The 22,348-nt window shown below is 44.5% G+C and overlaps 1 protein-coding gene across 2 annotated transcripts in view; it reads right to left on the reverse strand.

Moving 5' to 3' along the window:
• Positions 1-22,348, reverse strand: part of LOC137424426 (uncharacterized) — a 108,204-nt gene that overhangs the window by 36,857 nt on the left and 48,999 nt on the right. For both annotated transcript variants that reach the window (XM_078775453.1, XM_068111865.2), the window contains 3 exons: positions 13,800-13,898; positions 9,374-9,414; positions 6,299-6,391 (listed from right to left, as the gene is read on the reverse strand). In XM_078775453.1, coding sequence (XP_078631579.1) covers positions 6,299-6,391; positions 9,374-9,414; positions 13,800-13,898 — 233 coding nt within the window. The remainder of the gene's footprint in view (positions 1-6,298; positions 6,392-9,373; positions 9,415-13,799; positions 13,899-22,348) is intronic.

Genomic DNA, 22,348 nt, shown 5'->3' on the forward strand with positions numbered 1-22,348 from the left:
ATACCGTGAACTCGGGAAACGGAAGCAGAAAGTGTCATCCCCTTCAGAAAAAGAAAATCATTATTTCGTGTGCAGGCTGCTGGTTGCATAATTGCTGGGAGTGCAGCTGTGCCGCTGATACAGTGCCCCGTTTCCAGTAAGCTGGTACTCATTTTGCCGACCTCAAAAGGATGGTAGGCCGATTCAAACACCTGGTGTTATTTAACTGCACGACAAGGGCTCAAACTGAAGACCCTATGATATTAAGCCAGCCACCTTAACCATTAAGCCAACACCAGGCTTCCTGAAAAAGATGAACTGGAACAATTCTGGAAAGGAATTTATAAAGTTCAAAAAACACAATAACATGCGGAATGGATCCGAAACATGGAATAGAAGAAGCAACATCTTGAGTAAATGCCCCCAGTAATAAATGATGCAGAAAATATAAGACAACAACTTGCAAAGATGGCAAACTTCAAGAACACTGGCCCAGATAGGATCTCAAACTTCTGGCTAAAGCAATTTGATGCTCTCCACATTCACTACGCTTGAGCATTAAATTAACTTATATATGGGGATCTTGAAATGGACGAATGGCTCACAGAAGGTAACACCTTCTTCATCCCAAAATCAGAAGAAGCTCAACTATCCCACAAATACCGGCCAATAACCTGTCTACCAACAACATACAAACTTTTAACAGGAATCATCACAGAAAGGATGTACCACCACCTAACACAACAAGGAGGCCTAGTAGCAGAACAAAAGAGATGCAAGAGCGGATGTCATGGAACAATAGACCTCCTATTACTAAACAAGGCCATACTCGAAAACTGCAATACGAGAATAACCAAACCGTCAAGAGCATGGATAGACTATAAAAAAGCATTTGACAGCTTCCCACATTCATGGATGATAAAGTGCATGGAAATGTACAGGATAAATCCCCAAATAATCAAGCCGGTTGAGAAAGCAATGGGATCTATGGAACGTCACACTAATCCTGCAGAACTCAGAAGGAAAGATTGAAATACCAGGAGTAAAGATATGAGGCGGAATCTCCAAAGGAGCTAGACTTTCCCCTCTAACCTCATCAATGAGGCAAGGACACAGATACCCTAACATCCAATAGAAGAATGTAGAAACAGATCATGAATGTGACACTTCTACTGAACATGGATGATTTAAAACTTTGCAATGAACGATGAAAAATTGGCAGAACAACTGAAATTAATGCAACAGTACTCCGACGACATCCAAATGGAATTTTCCCTGGATAAGTATGCCAAGTGCACATTCATACGAGGCAGGCCAAAAAAAGGGATAACATAAAAATCGACCAAGATATAATAATACAAAAGCCACGAGCGGAAATGAAATAAAATAGATATCAAAACAACGAAACTCCTCACTATCGACAAAATGTTCTACAAAAACCGGTGCATCTCAAGAATGTACCTGCTGAGGAATGAAGGAGGTAGCGGCCTGATCAAACTCGACCAAGTGCACAGAATGATAGGCTGAGTACATGAAAATTCAACAGACTACCGAATCTAATTTGCATGCAAACACAAAGACAGCAGACCAAAGAAGGTATCCCAAATACACCTCGCAAAAAATTTCCAAAGACAGCTGGGAATGGAAGATGCCACACATTAAACTGAAACAGCAATTACTACAGACAGACCCAACAATTGCAAAAAAGACAAAATAAAAATAGAAAATAAAATATCAACAGATATACACCGACAACTGGAAGAACAAAGCAAAAAGAGCAAGAAGGTATTTAAAAAAGAAAAAGAAAAAAAGTTGGGCAGATTGGGCATAGACAAACAAGGCTTATTGGAATGGCTTAGTAGAGGTCAGCTCAACTGGGATGGAGAACGAATCATTATAAATGCCCAAGACCAAGGACACTACACCAAAGACTTTAACAAAATGGTGGGATTGAGTTAATTGGACAAGTGTAAATTTGGCAAGGTAGAAACAAAAAACATGAGCCACCTACTATCGGATGTAAAAAACACTCATGTCAGAACAATTGTACACACAAAGGCACAACAGTTCATGGATAGTAAATCCACTGGCACTTGGACAAAAATCACAATATTCCAGCTCCTGAAAACTCATGGAAACATGAACCGAAAGCAATCACAGAAAACAAGGAAGTAACACTCACATACGAACTGACGATCCCATCGAGCATGAACATAGAAAACAAAGCATTGCCACCAGATATAGCACTTTCTTTTTTTTCTTCTTTTTTTGTATACAAGATCGAGGCTCGTGAAAGAGCGAACATTAATCACACAGAAAGACAAACCGACACATAAAACATATAACATCGGGAGCGGTAGACAAGATGGGGAGAGAGGGGGAAGGACACAAACACAACATTTGAGAGCAGGGACCGAGAGACATGGAGACATCGAGAGATCTGTGGGAGGGAGAGGGCTTTGGGGGGGGGGGGCATGGGAAGGGGAGGTGGGAGAGGTATAAAACATATGGACACTGCCAGGACTTCCAGGAAAGAAGTTGGAATTTCAAACAAGGTGGATCTGGGGTGAATTAGTGGGGGTAGAAAAGATCAAGGTTTTGGATGGGGGAAGATAAGAGATGGTGGTGAACAGCTGTTTTAAAGACCTTGAGGGAGGAGTGGGATTGAAGGGAGTGTGGGAGTTTGTTCCAGAGGCGGGAGAAAAGAGGAATGAAAGAGTGAAGGTGAGCAGAGAGCCGAGATTTCGGCAGTTTAACCATCAGAGGGTTGATGGCAGATCTTGTGTGACCTGTAGGAATATTTGGGGGACAGAGCACAGAGAGAGCTGGGGGAGCAAGGCCGGAGAGGAGTCGATAGAAGACAGAAAGACCACCTACCTGCCTGCGGTGTGAGTGAAAGGCCCTCAGAGATAGCTTCATCGTGGAAGATTCCAATGATTCTGAAAGCTTTGGTTTCAACAGCGTGAAGATGAGCTAGGTGTGAGGCAGGAGCACCGGCCCATAAGGGAGAACAGTATTCCATTGAGCTGCGGATGAAAGCCTTGTATGTGGTGAGGAGCTCAGGTGTGCCTAGGAAGGACTTCGCACGACGGAGGATGCCCAGTCGGTGACTGGCTTTGGAGGCCAGCTTGGAAATGTGGTTTTCCCAAGAAAGATCATGGCAGATAGTGAGACCCAAAAGCTTGAACGACAGAACTTCTTGGAGAGGATTGTTGAGAAAGTAGATGGGAGGGTTGTCCAGTCGATCTTTTCGGAGAGACAAAGTAAGAGTGTGAGATTTGTCAGGATTGAAAGACATGTTCCACTTGTTTGACCAGTCTGTGATTTTGTCCAGGTCTTCAGAGAATGAGGAGGCTGCAGACTGCCGATCTGAGGGAAGAGGAATGGAGCGGCAGAGAGTGGAGTCATCAGCAAAGAGATAGAGAGGATTTTCCAGAGAGTCGGAGAGATCATTGATAAAGACCAGAAAAAGCACAGGGCCCATAACACTGCCTTGGGGAACTCCAGCCTGAACAGGAAGGGGAGATGAGAGAAATCCATTCAGGGCCACACGTTGACTACGACCAGAGAGGAAGTCTGCAAGCCATGCATGGAGATTTCCATGGATACCATAGGAGGAGAGTTTGGTGAGCAGAGCTGAGTGCCAGACTGTATCGAAGGCACGTGATATGTCAAGGGAGACAGCTCTGATTTCCTGTTTGGCATTGAGGACCTCCATCCATTGTTGAGACAGCAGAAGCAGCATGTCCAGAGTAGAGTGACCTGGTCTGAAACCAAATTGATGATCAGAGATCAAGCCATTGGAGAAGAGGAAAGATTTCATATCCGAAGCAATGATGGATTCCATGACTTTGCTGATAATTTGGAGCAGGCTGATTGGTCTGTAGCTGCAAGGATCTGTTTTTGCACCTTTTTTGTGTAAAGCGGTAATGTTTGCTGATTTCCAGGATGCTGGCAGATGACCTTGAGCAAAAGATAGGGTGAAAAGAACAGAGAGAGGGTGAGATAGAGCGGTAGAGCAGGATTTTAGGACCCGTGGGCTGATGCCGTCTGGTCCAGTTGCAGAATCAGAGTCGAGGCTTGATAAAAACTTCTCCACCTTGTCAGTAGAGAAGGACACAGAGTCCAGGAGCAGTTTGGTTCGACTGGGAAAGGTGGGAACAAAGAGCGATGGGTTTGGGACTAAAGATTTTGAGGCAAACACAGAGTTGAGGCATTGTTAGGTATAAAAAAAAAGAAAAAGAAACAGCATTGCTAATTGAGGTGTCAGTCCACAGCAATTTTGGCCTAAACAACGCAGAACTCAAGAAAACAACCAAACACAGGGAAGCACTCTTCACTCTCTGCAGAACTGGATGAAATCACAAACTGGTCAAACAAGTGGAACATACAAGTCTTTCAATCCTGACAAATCTCACACCCTCACTATGTCTCTGAAAAGACCGTCTGGAAAACTCTCCCTCCCGTCTACTTTCTCTACAATCCTCTCGAAGAAGTTCTTCTGTCACTGAAGCTTTTGGATCTCACTATCTGACATGATCTTTCCTGGGAAAACCACATTTCAAAGCCAGCCTCCAAAGACAGTCGCCGACTGGGCATCTTCCATCATGCGAAGTCCTTTCTTGGCACTTCTGAGCTTCTCACTACATGCAAAGCTTTCATCCGCAGCTTGATGGAGTACTGCTCTCCCCTCTGGGCTGGTGCTCCTGCCTTACATCTAGCTCAGCTTCACGCTGTAGAAACCAAGTCTTTTGGAATCACTGGTATCTTCTGCGATGAAGCCGATTCTGAGGGCCATTCACTCTCTCACCGCAGGCAGGTCAGTGGTCTTTGTCTTCTACAGACTCCTCTCCGGCCTACCCCCCCCCCCCCCCCTGCTCTGTCTGTGCGCTGTCCCCCAAATATTCCTGCAGGACGCACAATATCTGGCAGCAACCCTCTTATGGTTAAACTGCCAAAATCAAGATTCTCTGCTCACCTTCACTCTTTCATTCCTCTTTTTCCCCACCTCTCGAACAAACTCCCACATTCTCTTCAATCCCACTCTTCCCTCCAGGTCTTTAAAACAGATGTTCACCACCATCTCTTACCTTCCCCCATCCAAAACCTTGATCTTTTCTACCCCTGTTAATACACCCTAAATCTAGCTTTTTCAAATTCCTTTTTTCTTGCCTGGAAGTCCAAGTAGTGTCCATTTGTTTTATACCTTGTTACCCCCTCCACCCCAGCCCTCTCCCTTCCACAGATCTACTGATGTCCCTGTTCTCTACTGTTGTTGTGCTTGTATGTTTTCCTCTCTGTCCTTCTCGTGTCTCCTGCTCTCTATATTATATGTTTTATGTGTGTTTCTGTTTTTGGTTTTATGTGTTCTATGTGTTAGCACTTACACGAGCCTCAACTTTGTATACAAAAAAAAAAAAGCTGAAAAGTACCGAAATTGTGCCAGTGATAATTGGAGCAATGGGAATGATGAATAAGAACCTCAGAGATCTTTAAAAAACATCCCAGGGAATATTACTACAAACGAAGTGCAGTTGGAAGATGGCCGGGGCTCAGTGACGATCCAAATAAGAGCCCTCAGAACAAAACTTTGAGAACAAGAAAATTTCACAGCTTGGTCCATGAATCGTGATCCCTTGTAAAACTGAGGTATATATATTGAGACCTGGGAGGACCACGTTCCACCATCTGATACCTGCATATGAAGATGACAACACATGCACGCTGGCACACAACCCCCATCTCTTGCTGCGCAGCGGATGGGCTAATCAGGCACCTGCAATTGCAAGTATAATCATTCACTTTTGCCAATAAATCAATCATTTGGAGTAATTATGGTGTAAAGGTAATCGTAATCAATCCTCTGCAATCGACCCATGATGCAAAAGCTTGACTACAACTTATTTTTTAAGGCCTCAATTACTCAACCACTTTGTGGGATAAGCCAAGGAGTTTTTGGACAGTTTTCGTTTCGTGAACCAGTCTGATGTTTGACTGAAGGTAATTTGGGAAGGAACTTGGAATTTGTTCAGGGTGCCAGCGATAGCTCACCTACCCTTGGCAAAACACACCATGTGATATTTTACATCCATCAGCGAATACTGGCAGACAGGACACACTTTGTGATGCAATATACTGACTGCAAATCACAAATCCGACAGTTTATAGTTGGGTCGGGAACGAAGCTCAGACAAGACAGTCCTGTCAAACACATGATGCAGAAGATAGTGCTGTTATTTACAATAATGAATGAAGAATAACAAAAAAGATTATTACAATGGCAAAATAAACAATTCAAAAAAGATGCATCAACACTCACTGAGTGCAGGAGTCGGTGGCCCTTGGAATGATGTTGTATTCATGGTTTAGGTTATGAAGAAGAACGCCAACGTACACGCCAATGGGAACCCCCCTTTGGAAAAATTACAGAAAATAAATCTCAGGCATGCTTAGATATTGTTCTGCTTGTCTCACTTCATTTTCCATCTTATGAAATACGGTTATAATCTGAGGTGTAGTGGTGCCGCAGTGGACTTGAGTGCCGCTATGGCACCTCAATCCATCCGAGGTGGAGCTTAGCTCCGCAACAGTTGAAAAATATTTGTATGCAGCTTGTGGCTGCTGGTTGCATTATTGCTAGGAGCACAGCTATGCCTCTAATGCAGTTCCCCGTTCTCAGTAAGCTGGTACTCATTTTGGCGTCTTTGGAAAGATGAGAGGCTGACGCAACCCATCTGGTGTTATTTAACGGCACGACAGCGGATCAAACTCAAGACGTAAGATCTCAAGCCAGCCACCTTAACCGTTACGCCAACACCAGGCTTTCTGCAATAGTCAAAAGATAATAAAAAAATAAAAAATTGCCCTGAGTGTGCTCATGGTCATCTCTTGAGGTTGCAGTTCACACCACTGACGATTTGAGGGACAACCCCTGGGAGCCCCCATGATTCCCTGGAAGGCCCCTGATAAGAAATCTAAACATCTAAGACGAGGCGATCCTGCGGTCCGTTGAGTAGAAGGGCTGCATCGGGTTTCAGAGAAATTGATTGGTAAATAAGGGATGAGTAAGGATCCAGAGTTTTAGAGGTTCTAATCCCCCCCTCCCCCTCCCCTTCTAACCTCCAGGAGCTCCCATGATCCAAAATCGAAATATCGAAGCCGAAGCAATTGTGCGGGTCATCAAGTAGAAGGGTTGTATCGTGTTTCAGAGCAATCGGTTTGTAAATAAGGGACGAGTATGGATTCAAAGTTTGGGGGGTAACCCCTCCCCTTCCCTTCGGGAGCCCCCATGATCCGAAACTAAAAAAAACCAAAGACGAAGCGATTGTGGGGGCTAGGTTTGTATTCATGTGTCAAGTTTCAGAACAATCTGCTGGGTGATAAGCGAGGAGCAGTAAAAATAGCAAAAAGTTAACGGATAAACGGACGGACGGACAGACATCCGGATATCACGCCGAGATTCTTCGAGAATCGAGATGAGATGACCTAAAAATTAAAAATAATTCAAACCCCACATGAAAATAAACTATTCATTTTCAACCGAAAATTTGTCAACATTATTTATTTACCCACTTCTCGGATACTAAATTACACATTCTTCTCCATTTAGATTTATTTTTTAATTGGTAGTCCCCCGCAAATGCCGGCCTCCAAGCCCGATTTCACTCGTGAACAATTTACTTTTTAACATGCAATATTCGCTCATGCTGTGTGTGGATGGTTCGCACGTGAATGATTTACTTTCATTTGTCAGCTCGTGAACTTTCCACTTTAATTTGTCAGCTGTGATAAGTCACCCCACACTTCCTATCTCATATCAAATACTCATTCCCTCACTCATTTCTTGCAAACCTCCTACCTTCATCTTCCTTTCCTCCTTCCCAGGCAATGGGAGCTGAAATCTACAGCCATGTGCGTGTGTGCATGTGTGAATTCTACAGCCATGTGTGTGTATCAAGGCACACACATTCACCAAGTAAAGGGTGTTTCCCTAAAGAATGGCTTTTTTTTCCCGACCGGATGATTCGTTTCGGGAAAAAAGGCATTCTTTAGGGAAACACCCTTTACAAACACCACCTTTCCTACTCTTCGTTTCAAAATTGTTTTCCGTGATAAGCGTAACCAGAAGTGTTTCCGGCTACATCTACAGAGGCATTCGTACATCATTTATAATCAATAAAGTTGACACAGACTTTGTCGAGTGGTTTGGTACTTAAACCTTTTTCTTTACCATAGTATATCTTATCTATAAACATTACAGGTATCATATTTGCACGTTTATATTTTAGTGAGCTGTACTAATCTAACCCCTTAAATATGTGGCCTGTGTTGCCTGGAATAAAAGATGGTGATTGATCCTCTGTGCGTGTCCGCATCTTTATAACAGACATTACACTTATTTACTGTACATATAGTATGTGGGCATTAGGGGGTCTGAAAGAAACCCTTTATTTCCCGTTCAAACAATAGTTCGCTAATACATACATAGTGTATCTGCAAGCAGTTTTTAATCACTGCTCTCACTCTTACAGACTTACACGAACCTTGACTTTGTACAAAAAAGTTAAAAATAGAAAATTAAATAAAAAGCCAAATTTACTGATGGAGATTGGTTAGTAACGTCAGCAATTTGTGTGCCGCCGCCATACTGGAGTACAAGAAGACGAATAAGACCGACCGATAGTCTAACAACGGTGTAGCCAGGCTTGGATCTGCTAAGTGGAGGATGAGCTGTCCTCCTGTCATGTGACCAGAACCTGATTTGATTGGTGGACGTTTGTGAGGGACATACATACATAAACCGGCTATGCCGTAAAAATATGGCTGCCGAACCACGTGGCTGATGACGTCATCAATATTTTTTCTCGACCAATTTATCCCTAGATCACACAATAAATTTTATACTGATCAGATCAAGCATTCTACTTGTCGATGTATGACGTCATAACGAAGGCACCAATGACCATCATTAACATATGTTATTCCCCATGGGGAGTACTTTACAATGAGCCACCTTTCAGTTTTTTTCCATGGAGCGGTTTCCGAGATATGAAGGTGCAAAGTTTTTCGTTTTTTCCAAGATGGCGCCAGTACCACGTGACCTATGACATTATAATTATTAATTACCATTAAAAATCAACAGGAGGCGCTCCTATGGTGAAAATTGTGTCAATCGGGCCAACGGTTGCAGAGAAAATGAATTTTAAAGGAAATAAATCTGCAAAATGCTGGCGAAAAGGACATACATACATACATACATACACCAGACGGACAGCCAAATGCTGTTCCAGATGGCAATTGCCCTATGAGCTACACCGTAAAAAGTTTTTTTTTTTTTAAACAACAATACCGAGAAAGACCATTTTGATTAAACCAAGCACATGCATGTTATTACCAAGAGAGGACGTAGAGGATGATGAGATGCCTCCTGGAACTCTAAAAAAATAACAATAAGGAAAAAGGACAATCACTTGAAGCTTGTTAATCATGAATCAATCATTGTTTCTATATTTGTTATCAAGTGCTGCATGACCATACTTGGAGTAGCTGGCATTCATGATTATGAATATTGCAAAGTGACAAAATGCGATATTTGCCCTGACAAAGTCAAATTAAATATCCTGGGTGAAGGGGAAAATAAACAATAATGGTTTCATTCACTACCTATGAGGAGCACTGTACACAAATTCTTACCCTTCCCCCACTACTCTCCTTTACTTAGTTTCAGTGAGCTCAAACATTTTCCAGGTGCACTCATGGCATTTAAGGCCTTGATGCATTTATTGGGTCTGAAAGTCCTTGTTTTGGTTTATCATTAAACAACAACAACAACAACAACAGGCATTTTAAGGCCATTTTCCCTGCTAGAGCGAGGGTTAGCCTTGCGGGCCTCATGACAATCTTCTCATTTTGCCCTATTTTCTACATCTCCCCTTGCCCGCATTTCTTCTTCCACCACCTTCAGCCAAGTCTTTCTTGGTCTTCCCCGCCCTCTACTTCCTTCTACATTCATTTGCATCACTCTTCTCAACCAGTCACTTTCATTCTTCCTCAACACATGACCAAACCATCTCAACCTGTTCCTCTTCACAGCATCAATCACAGGCTCTATTCCCAACATCTTTCGCAATTCATCATTTGTCTTCCTCTCTCTCTCAACGATACTCCACACATCCACTGAACCATTCGCATTTCCACCCTTTCCAACCTTCGTTGCTGCTCTACGTTCATTACCCATGTCTCGCTCCCATAAATCATAACACTTCTCACACATGCAGCATACACCTTTCCCTTCAGCTTCAACGACACTCCCCTCCTCGTCAGCACGCCACTCAGTTCCCGAAACTTCTTCTATGAACATCATCTCACTCTGGCAACCGTTGCCGAGTCTGATCCACCTTATCCATGGTTTATCATTATGCCGGACGATAACCCCACCTCTTTGTTGATGGGGCAGGGCAGTAAGGCAGAAGTAATGTGCTCGTCTGGCAGGTGGAAATTACAGCTCACAGCTCGTGCAGCTTCAGTTGCTATGGGACACAAACTGTACCTTACTGATCGATCAAGCTAGGAGGGTTAACACTATATTAAACTGACGAGGTTTGCGTCATCACAAGTAAATGATTGTGTGGTATGTCGTTCTGACGAGCTCTAACAAGGAAAAAACCTGTCGGGGATTCCACTGTCCTTCACTTGTGACCTTTTTATCCTCCGTCTTTAAAATAGATTTAAGTGCACGCTGCTGAAGCTATCCACGCAGAAAGCAAATAAAACGTGGACTTGGGGCTCGATCGTGTGACTTTTTGCTACTCCGGTATCCTCAAAGATAAGTTTCTCCTGATCGTTTTTGTCGAATTTCTACTGTTTATTTTGCTGTATATGTGTTTACTGTGTGCTTCTAGTTCGATTTCCTTTTTAATTCGTGCAAATTTGTGAGTATTAGTCGGATTTTTTTGTACCGTGTTTTTTGAGGCCTACCCAGTTTCATCATTAGTTGTGTGTCCATGAACGTCCTCTCTGTACTACCTTTTATTTTCACCCCTTACTTCCTCCAAACTTTATACCCTTTGTTTAACGTCTTAAATAGAAACAAAATAACAATAATAATAATAACTAGCCGAAACCCATGGAACATCCATGGAAGGGAGGATGTGGTGTATGGATAGAGTGTACCATTATGGATGGCATAGGGGATTTGCTTGTCCGAGTAAGAGTTAGGAAGAAAGATGAGAATGAAGAGTGCGTATATGAACAACGATCGCCGACACCGGCACAAATGCATGCTCTGGATTGTCCACTTAGTGGACGGCTTGCTTTCGCCTTCGCCTGTCCAATCAGCGGACGGCTTGCTTCGCCTTCACCCAGCAGATGCCAATACGATGGCGTCGTAAGATGGCGTCGTATCGGCAGTTAATCGGATGCTTTTGGGCCCCAACGTGGGCTAATTCAGATTTTTCGAGTATGGCTGTACGTGATAAACAAAGAGTGCGGTTCGTAGATCGTAAATCCATTAGTGCCGTGGGCATCGGGTCACTGGGTGCGGCGTAAAAGGGATAACAAAGTCGAGTCCTTACGCTATTATTATATAGATAAATTCCTCCTCACCTCACTCCCAACCCCCCCACCCCCGACGCCCTTCCCTCACCCCGAGAGCACGTGTAGTCTTGCCCCTCCCATTCTCTTTCCTCCATCCCCATCTTTTCCAGCCAATTTCTCCTTTCTATCCCCATTAAGGTGGCCAATTTTTATATAGTATTTTAAAAAAAAATTATTCTATATCGCACACCCTCTCATTTTAGGGGAATATATGAATATGAATGAATGATCGTTTTAAGGCCATTTTCCCCGCTAGAGCAAGGGTTAGCCTTGCGGGCCCCATGACAATCATGGTTCCCTGTTTGAGGCAATGTTTTTATGGCCGGATGCCCTTCCTGATGCATGACATCTCATTTTAGGGGGATAGATGAAAAAATAACAGTAAAAATTAGGGCAATCCAACAAGATTAAGCCGTTTCCCAGAACCCTCTAAAAGTACTCTGTGTGACAGCATTCGGTGAAATTTCTGGTGTCCATAACTTTGTTTCTTCTCAGACAATTCTTGTCAAATTTACACCAGCCTCCATGTGGACCAAGATCTTACTTTCCACATAGATACTTTGTTTACCTCAAAGGGACCAGAGATTGAGCTTTTTCGTCGACTCAAGTCACAGTGGGATGTTATCAACAAGTCGAAGTTTGATGCTCTTGATAGCGACGAGGCTGGTGCAGGTAGTTTGAGTGCATCAGAGAAAGCATGGCTGGAATCTCGCCGTACTCGTTGTCCATAACCTTCAACAACACCTGAAGACTGTCCAACCTCGTGAAGACTACCTAGAGTTCGCGAGACTCACACTTTGGCTCCTGGGAGAGGATATGGACATTGGTACAGGATTTTGTGCTCCTGGTGCTTATCACCATGTGAGATGGATGGCAAAAGGGATTTATTGTCTTAAAATCTTTGGATTTCGCCGTCAATTCCACATGAGCAAGCGCGAGATGGACTTATTGTGACGAATTTGTTTGTTTGCTCGTACAATCTATGCAAGCTTCTGGTTTGCAGCACCTTTGGCGACAGCTGCTCCTACAAATGACTTATTAATGCTACAGCTGATCGAAGATTACCAACAAGTCTATCTGCCATGATCTTTCCTGGGAAAACCACATTACCAAGCTGGACTCCAAAGCCAGTCGCAGACTGGGCATCCTCCGTCGTGTGAAGTCCTCTCTGACACTTCTGAGCTCCTCACCACATACAAAGATTTCATCCGCAGCTCAATGGAATTCGGCTCTTCCCTCTGGGCTGGTGCTCCTGCCTCACACCTAGCTCGGCTTCACGCTGTAGAAACCAAAGCTTTTAGAATCATTGGTATCTTCCGTGATGAAACTGATTCTGAGGGCCATTCTGATTCCGTTATCTGATTCCGATATGATTCTTAGCTAATTCTGAGGCTCCCACTGCAGGCAGGTTTGCAGTCTTTCTGTCTTCTACTGACTCCTCTCCGACCTTGCACCCACTGCTCTATCTGTGCTCTGTCCCCCAAATATTCCTACAGGATGCACAATATCTATCAGCAACCCTCTTCTGGTGAAACGTCCAAAATCGAGACTCTCTGCTCACCGTCACTCTTTCATTCCTCTTTTTCCCCACCTCTAGAACAAACTCCCACACTCTCTTCAATCCCACTCCTCCATTCAGGTCTTTAAAACAGCTGTTCACCACCATCTCTTATCTTCCCCCATCCAAAAACCTTGATATTCTCTACCCCCGTTAATCCACCCCAAATGCACATCCTTCACATTCCGTTTTTTTTCCTGGAGGCCCCTGCAGTGTCCATCTTGTTTATCCTGTGTACCCCGCCCCATCTCTTCCAGATCTACCGATGTCCCTGTTCTCTTTGTGCTTCCCTCTCTCTCCCCCTCTTGTCTCCCGCTCTCTTTATGATATGTTCTATGTGTTAACTCATATACGAGCCTCGACATAGTATACAAAAAAACCATCGCATAAGCTCCCCTGAACTGCGTTCCAGGTGAGCTAAAAAAACAATACTAGCTTTCACGATGACTACTTTTGCATTCTACTTTGATATAAACTTACTTCACTCAAATTGATCACAAACATAGAGGTGATAAATTAATGGAGAACAAAGACTTTCATGATTAAAGTTAAGCTACCATTAAAAGTATACTTGCATGCATCACTTTCAAAAAGGAAGGTTTGCCATTTCTCCATCTTTTTGTTGCTTGCTTTTGCCTACAATAACAGGCCTACTGCTCAAGCTCACCTCACGGTCCCATGTACTTCCACTTCTCCCGCTGCAGCTTCTGTGATAAACCTCGTACGAGTAGATCATGGCCAGGCAGAAGGTACATGCATAAAAACACTGGCACACCAGGAGGGAGGGTGTGTTAGTTTCTCAAAACAAAATCGCGTTTTTAAGCCATTTATGCAACGCAATTCACCAAATAAGGGTTTCGGCCTTGTTTTGAATCAAAAGGCAGTTCATCTTGTCTATTCAAATAAATAAATAAATATTGTCGTGTGACTGCTCTCAGTTAATACCGGGAGCGTCACGGATAGCAAATCGAGCGTTATTCGAGGCGTTGTTCAAATACGGATTTTATATCTACGTGCGGGTAGAAGAGAGAAGAAAAATAAGCAGGAAGCGGGAAGCTTTTACCTGTCGGTCCCGCGCGGCAGCTCAGATTCTGTAGGAAATGAACTCACACGAAAAACGGAATTCAAATGTACAAAAATAAACAAGTTTATTTTACGGAACCTGAGAACAATGAAACACGCCAGTTAAATAAATGTTCTATATTGGGACGTCCCCACACCAGAGTTACACACGGATGAAGGGATATAATTAAATGAAAAGAAGCGTTGTGCGATTTATTTAGTGCACTTAGCTGCGAACGGCTTGTGGGGTCTCGTCAGGATCGCCAAAAGTCGTCCATGGCATTGACGGGAACCTCCGGTCGTTGGCGCGAAACAGGCCTCCGTTGGCGGGAACCTCTCGCTCCGCACTGCTAGGCCAGCATACACTGCTGCGGCAAGCCTCGCGTCCCCGCGCGATCGCTCCCGAGGTCCCGTACATGAACGCAGGGAAGGAGAATCGTCAGCGCTCCACTGTCTCTCCACTGTCCATCGTTGTCCAACGAGCAAGGGTCCAGGGTCGAGAACGCAAGGGACGTCCAGGGAAAACAGAAGGTCCAGAGCAAGAGGGATCCAGAATGAGAAGGGTAAAATGCAGGCCAGCCAGTTCTTTTATTGGCCGTCTCGTGACGTCAGCTGTCCTCTCCACCAATCAGCGTGCCACTTCTTACTTGCCCCTGACGTCATCGGTGGTACATGGCCAATCGGCGCTCTGCCTCCCCCTCGGCCTTCCTTCCACCAATCAGTGGCCTGCTTCTTGCCCCTGCCTTGACCAATCACGAGTCCCTCCTTACCTTACCCTGGCCTTCCCGTTGGTCGACACCTGGCCCAATAGCGAGTTGCTTCTTGGTCCGCCCTGGCCAATCACAAGTCTCCGGGCGTTCTTCAGCCTGCTTGAGCGATGTGTGCCTGCCAGGCAGGATTGTTAGCCTTGGTGCTTGATGCCTGCCTTCCAGTTGGGTTTTATTATTATCTATGTTGTAGTTAATGGGCCTTCTTCACTGGTGTCTATGGTGCAGTGCCAAAAGAGCCAAAGGATAGATCACATAGGGTAAGACTTACAAGGGATAATTAAATTTACCCTTATGCCCTAATCTAGTTAACAAGCTCCGCCCCCTTGTGACGGGGACGAATATACACTTAATCCGACATTCAGGCTAAACAGGTCCTCCACTTATTACATGGAGTGATTCTTCTTCTTCACGACAGTCGGAGCATGATACCTACACATATCTACCTGATCGATATATCACTCTACCCCAAAATTCATAACAATATATATATTTGGTTAAAAAGGGTTTGCTTCTTTGGTTAAATTTAATATTCCTGACTGCAAACCTCCTAATTGTTGATGAGCAGGGCAGAGACAATGTGTCAGCGTGGCAGGCGACACTTGTTGCAAACAGGTTGTGCAGCAATTGCTGGGGTGAGACTCAATTGCTGGATTTGCTCAAACACAGTCTCAATTGAGACTCAATTGTGCAGCAATTACTGGAAACAGCCTTGCTTCCTAGTCAAGTTAGGGGGTTTAATCTGTGTAAATTAGCAGCTTAGATTGGTCACAAATAAACTATTTGCAGTATGTTGTCGAAGTTGTGGGGACTCATTCCTATGGAGGAGGGGTCCAATTGTATGACCATGCATTCTGGCCCTTTGGGGTTAGGATGCATGTGTTTTGATTGACCATGTGCTTCACCTTTGGGTTGAGGTGCATGTGTATGCCAATGGGACAGCCTTGATAGACGGTGTGCCTTGGCCGTGGGGTCAAGGTGCACGTCCAAGGCTGTTTAAATGATGATTTTTTAAACCTTTTTTATTATTAAAAAGGCAGGCCTCATAAGGCCCATAATGAGGGTGAAATCTAGATCGACATCTCTGCCTTTGTCTATTTGTGACCATAGCGCTTTAATCTCAGTCTGCAAAGACTTTAATACCACACGGATGCCTCCTAGTTTGGAGGTGATGTGTTGGTATAATTTATGCACAAGACGTCAATGTCATGTCATAGGGTTAGTGTGCTTCTTTGGTTAAAAAAAAAATATATATATATATATACATATATATATATATTGCAATTGCACTACCAATATATATATATACATTTCCACTACATGACCAAAAATATGTGGACACCCAAACATCAAACATTGCATTCCAAAATCATGGACATTAATATGGAGTTGGTCCCCCCTTTGCTGCTATAACAGCCTCCACTCTTCTTGGAAGGCTTTACACTAGATGTCAGAACATTGCTGCAGGGATTTCCTTCCATTCAGCCACAAGAGCATTTGTGAGGTCGGGCACTGATGTTGGGCGATTGGGCCTGGCTCGCAGTCTGTGTTCCAATTCATCCCAAAAGTGTTCGATGGGGTTGAGTTCAGGGCTCTGTGCAGGCCAGTCAAGTTCTTCCACACCAATCTCGACAAACCATTTCTGTATGGACCTCACTTTGTGCATGGAGGCATTGTCATGCTGAAACAAGAAAGGGCCTTCTCCAAACTGTTACCAACAAAGTTGGAAGCACACAATCGTCTAGAATGTCATTGTATGCTGTAGCGTTAAGATTTCCCTTCACTGGAACTAAGGGGCCTAGCCCGAACAATGAAAAACAGCCCCAGACCATTATTCCTCCTCCACCCAACTTTACAGTTGGCACTATGCATTCGGGCAGGTAGCATTCTCCTGGCATCTGCCAAACACAGATTCGTCCGTCGGACTGCCAGATGTTGAAGCGTGATTCATCACTCCAGAGAATGCGTTTCCACTGTTCCAGAGACCAATGGCAGCGAGCTTTCATCACTCCAGCCAACGCTTGGCATTGCGCATGGTGATCATAGGCTTGTGTGCGGCTGCTTGGCCAAGGATACCCATTTCATGAAGCTCCCGATGAACAGTTGTTGTGCTGACGTTGCTTCCAGAGGCCGTTTGGAACTCGGTAGTGAATGATGCAACCGAGGACAGACGATTTTTACTTTCTACGCGCTTCAGCACTCGACTTCAGCACTTCAGCACTTTTGGTCATGTAGGGTATATTAATCCATCTTGAGTTCTCCAACCTTTAATGAGCAAAACAAATAACGCTCGACGTTTCAATCAGCAACACGGACAACTGTGCATCCACTGACCTTTCTCAAGAGTAAAGAAAAAAACTTTACACCCTCCTCACCCCCCCCCCCCCCCCCTCATATCAAGGAAAACATGGGTGGGGACACCAAACCCACCAATCATCACCATTCTGGAACCAAACTCGTGCCCTTCAAATTTAAATTGTACATCAAACTAAAACCGTTAAACCAAATAAAACCACATATTGGGAGGTTAAATAATTGATGTTAAATTATTGACATAAGGGGGGAGTAGAGTTGTTTTTCTTTACTCTTGAGAAAGGTCAGTGGATGCAAGGTTGTCCGTGTTGCTCATCAAAACGTCGAGCAGTTATTGGTTTTGCTCATTTAAGGTTGGAGAACTCAAGATGGATTCATTTGATTTTAATCCAAACCACAAGTCATTACTTAATATAGATATAGATATAGACATATACGTATGTATTGTATATATAGGGTGGTCCAGAAACCCTGGGAACATTTTGAAGAATGATACATGTAACAAATAAGTTTATTATTGTTCTTTGGTGCAAAACAAAACATGATTATTTGTTAAACAGTCTATTCGGTCTAATATACATGAAACAGGTCAGTTCAAATGTTCAAACCTATTTCCTTCATTGTCCATGCACAGCTGTAGCCATGACAAAACCAGTTGATAATGGTGTGTTACTGTCGAGTCGTTGTTGAATGATCGCTCTGCTTTCCTCAGTTTGAACAATACGAAGCCTACCTGGTGACTGTTTTGGAAGAATGATGCTGGTTTCATCAAACTGCTTGTTTATTCTGCCGATGGTTCTTCTGTCAATTGTGTTGGCGCCACATTCTTTGACAATTTGTTTGTGAACTTCAGCCGAATTTCCAGATACACAATACAAGCATATAGCGCAAATTTTCTGTCTCATTATATCCTCCGTCATATTAGGGCATCTAATTCACAATGAACTGTACTAATGCAAAGACAAACGCGTGCAGCACAGTGAGCAAAGCTCACCCCGATCCATATCACGTGATGCACCTCACCGTGTTGCGTATCACGTGATGTCTGTGCGTGTTGAAGCGGTCACATCCATTTACGAGTAATCATGTTTTGTTTTGCACCAAAGAACAATAATAAACGTAGTTGTTTGTTGCAGGTATCATTCTTCAAAATGTGCCCAGGGTTTTGGACCACCCTTTGTGTGTGTGTGTATGTATATATATATATATATACTACTGTGTTCAAAAAGTATCCGACCTTTATTTTTCGTGCATAAAAAAAAAGAAACTAGGGAGGCGTTGATTGGTGCACGTATGTAGGCGATCCTAATGCACACGCGTGAATTTTTTCCCACCTGCAGAAGCTGTCATTCGACGGCAGACCGCCGATGAGTGAGGACATGTAAATGAGCGCCGTCGGATTTTCGTTTTTGACAAAATGACGGAAAAACTTGAACAACGCTACTGCATCAAAGTTTGTGTAAAGCTTGGCGATTCCCAAGTGGTAACGATCCGCAAGATTCAACACCGTTCATTCCATTATGAAGGAGGATTTGGGCTTCAGGAGAATCTCAGCGAAGTTCGTACCAAAGATGCTAACGATTGAGCAGAAGCAACTCCGTTTGGAGATCGCACAGGACATGCTGGAGACTGTGAACAGCGATCCCAGCTTCCTCAACACAGTGATCACTGGCGATGAGTCCTGGGTTTATGGGTACGACCCAGAAACCAAGTTGCAGTCATCACAATGGAAGCATCCAACATCCCCGAGGCCAAAAAACACAACATTTGATGCAGTAGCGTTGTTCAAGTTTTCCGTCATTTTGTCAAAAACGAAAATCCGACGGCACTCACTTACATGTCCTCACTCATCGGCGGTCTGCCGTCGAATGACAGCTTCTGCAGGTGGGAAAAAATTCACGCGTGTGCATTAGGATCGCCTACATACGTGCACCAATCAACGCCTCCCTAGCTTCTTTTTTTTTACGCACGAAAAATAAAGGTCGGATACTTTTTGAACACACTACGTATATATATATATATATATATATATATATATATATATATATATATATATATATATATATATATATATATATATATATAGATATATATAAATGAATATATATATATATATATATATATATATTGTTATGAATTTGGTAGAGCAATATGTAGAGCAGAGTAGATCTGAGTAGGTAAAATGCTCCGGGATGTCGCGATAGCGAGAACCCACTATGTACCTTTAAGTTAGTATGTGTAGGCGTATGCCGGGATAATTGCGTGTATATTTCCTGTACGGGGACAGGAAGTGCTAAGTAGTTAGGGCGATAAGGGTAACTTTGTGTGTTTTCCCACCCCTGTGGTCAATCCCATGTCCCTTTTGGCAACGCATCTAGACAGTAGGAATTCATGCCCCTAGCGCACCTACATTAATTAATTCCCTTCCCTTTCACATCAATGAAACAACACCCACCAAGACACACCCTGCTGAGACACGATGAGAAGGGGGTGGATCTTTTGACGTCACGAGAGGGCGTGACGGTGCGTGACGGAAGTGACGACACGAAGGAGAAGAAGAGGACTTCGGAGTTGGACACGAGGCAGAGCAGATGCCATTTGGGGGAGCTGAGAGGATTCAGTCGTGATAAGAGTGCACTGGACATTTTTCCCCTCTCGTTCTTTCCTGCCTTCGTTCCCTCCATCTTCCCTGCGATTGGATCGCATGGGCGGCTGTCGTGCCGAGGTTCGCCCCGTTGGTGGCCGTATTCGTGGCCTCTTGCATACCATCGCCAACCACTCACGATCTCCAAAGCGCCGGGCAGGGACGACAGCCCCAGGAACCGTGGTCCTTCGGACGGGGCGAGCGTTTGAGAATTGCGGGGTGAGAGGACTGGGGCCGGCGAGCGAGTCGCGTCAGGGAGACCACTCCCGCCCACGTGTCAGGGCCTAGCCATCCGAGGCCTGCACGATCTCCACGCCATGCTCCCGAGCGAGCAAAGCTAAGAACGCACCACACACACACACCCTCTTTGTTCATTTCGTCGTCTGCCCTGTGGTTTGTTTAATAACTCTGTTGAGTGGGAGTACTCCATATAGGGGGTTTAGAGCATCATATTTCTTTGTTCTCGGAACCGTTAATAAATCCTTATATTATTTTCTGTATATACCTGAACGCAGTTTCCTGTTTCATTTTAATAGGTAAGGCTGCGGAGCTTTGCTGTGTCCACCATTCCGCTCGTTTGTGCCCGATTGGAATCCGCTATTGGGTTTGCGCCTCGGGAGTTAAAAGCCTCGCAATTGGCCTCCGCAACTGTGGTGTTAATCGCGGTTGCGTGACAAGTGGTGTCAGAAGTGTAGGATTCGAACCCGTCAGACAAATTTTTTTGTCTGCGGCGAGACATCGACATGGTCGGGCGTACATTGCGCCCGACGTTAGAACGCAAAATTTTTATAGGCGAGGCGGAGAAATTTAGTAATCAATTGGGCATACGGAGCGCGATATCGCGTCTTCGTCAAATTTAAATTGTGTTGCTGGAATTAAAATAAATACGCGTGCGGGAAACAAGCTTCCGGAAGGCGGATGTCGGAGATTGATGAGATGGAGGTACGCAGCGAGGCCTCCGTCAGCGTCGGGAGTGAGCCGGAAATAGGGGAACTAGATGTAGAGGTGAGCCTTGGAACCTCCCCCGTCCCGAGCACCAACTTACCCCCCTCCCCCACCGGGAAGTCGGGAGCATTAGGAACGGCCCCGACAACCGACCAGATGTTGGGTCAATTGCTTAGGAAAATGGAAGGGATGGAAAATAACATAAAAAAAGATATGGGAGAAATGAAAAGTGGGTTGGAAAATAAAATTGAAGGGATGGAAAATAAAATTGAAGGGATGGGAAATAAAATGGAGGGAATGAGTAATGATATGGGAGAAATGAAAAACAACATGGAGTCCCAGGGGAATGAATGGAGGGAAGGAATGAAGGATATGAGTGACCAAATGAATGGATTAAAAGGGGAAATGAATGCTCAGAACGAGCAATTGGAGAACAAAATTAATGCCCAAACCAAAAACATGGAGGGGCAAATGGATAGATTAAAGGAGGGTTTGAAAGAACAGATCGAAGGGATGGACAGCAAAATTGAGGGATTGGAGGGAAAAGGGAATGAACGAATGAATGAACAAATGAAGGAAAGGCATGAAAAATTGGAAGGAAAAATTGGGGAAATGGCAATTGTGGCAAGTGTACAGGTGAGCGGGGAATGTCCACAGTTGGATGGGGAATGTGTACAGGTAGATGGGGAATGCCTGCAGGTAAACGTGGAGTATCCACAGGTGAGCGGGGAGTACCCACAGGTGAATGGGGAAGGAAATTTGGAATGTGAGAGTTGTAATGGGGAATGTTTCCCACATTCTGGCCTGGTTGTTTATCGGGACCGTGTGGATGTCACAACACCCCAACCGGGGGATGAATTTGGAATTGTGCAGCACCAGGGCGGTGGTGCGGAGCAAGAGGGGGTAGAGTTTTTGGGGGTCCGTGCAATGGAGCCGGACCGGGTATTTATTGGGGATATTGATCAAAGCCTGGCAGGGCCAGGAATGATTTGTGGAAATGATGAGGATGATTTGATCCAGCGGCTGGAGACCTGTGACAGTCCCATGGAGGTAGAGCTTGTTCAGGCCCAAAGGAGCCTGGGTGATGAGGTGAGTTGGTCCGAGGAGGTGGTTGGAATGACCGAGGGGACGCTCACCGTACACTGCTATTTGGAAACAGAGGCTCCAAAATTGGACAACCAGTTGGGGGAGTGTGTTGGCTCCGGGCTGGATTTGGATCTTGGAGGATCGGGAGATAGAGCTTCTGGAGATTTGGTCCCTGTAGGGAATTTGGATCAACTGCAGGGAGGGGCAGAACAACCGGTGGTAGAGGTTGTTCCCTGCAGCTGCGGTTTGGCAGTGGGAATGAAAATTTGTAAAATAAAATTTAAAATAAAATTAAAATGGGAACTTGATTTGGAGGCAGCCATGGTTGGGATTGGTCCCCGGGCTGCGGGATTTGGACATGGAGAGGTCATGGGTGATGGCCTCGGGCAAAAGTTGCCC

Source organism: Myxine glutinosa, chromosome 4 (assembly GCF_964187855.1).
Source record: "Myxine glutinosa chromosome 4, kmMyxGlut1.1, whole genome shotgun sequence".
Classification (NCBI taxonomy): domain Eukaryota; kingdom Metazoa; phylum Chordata; class Myxini; order Myxiniformes; family Myxinidae; genus Myxine; species Myxine glutinosa.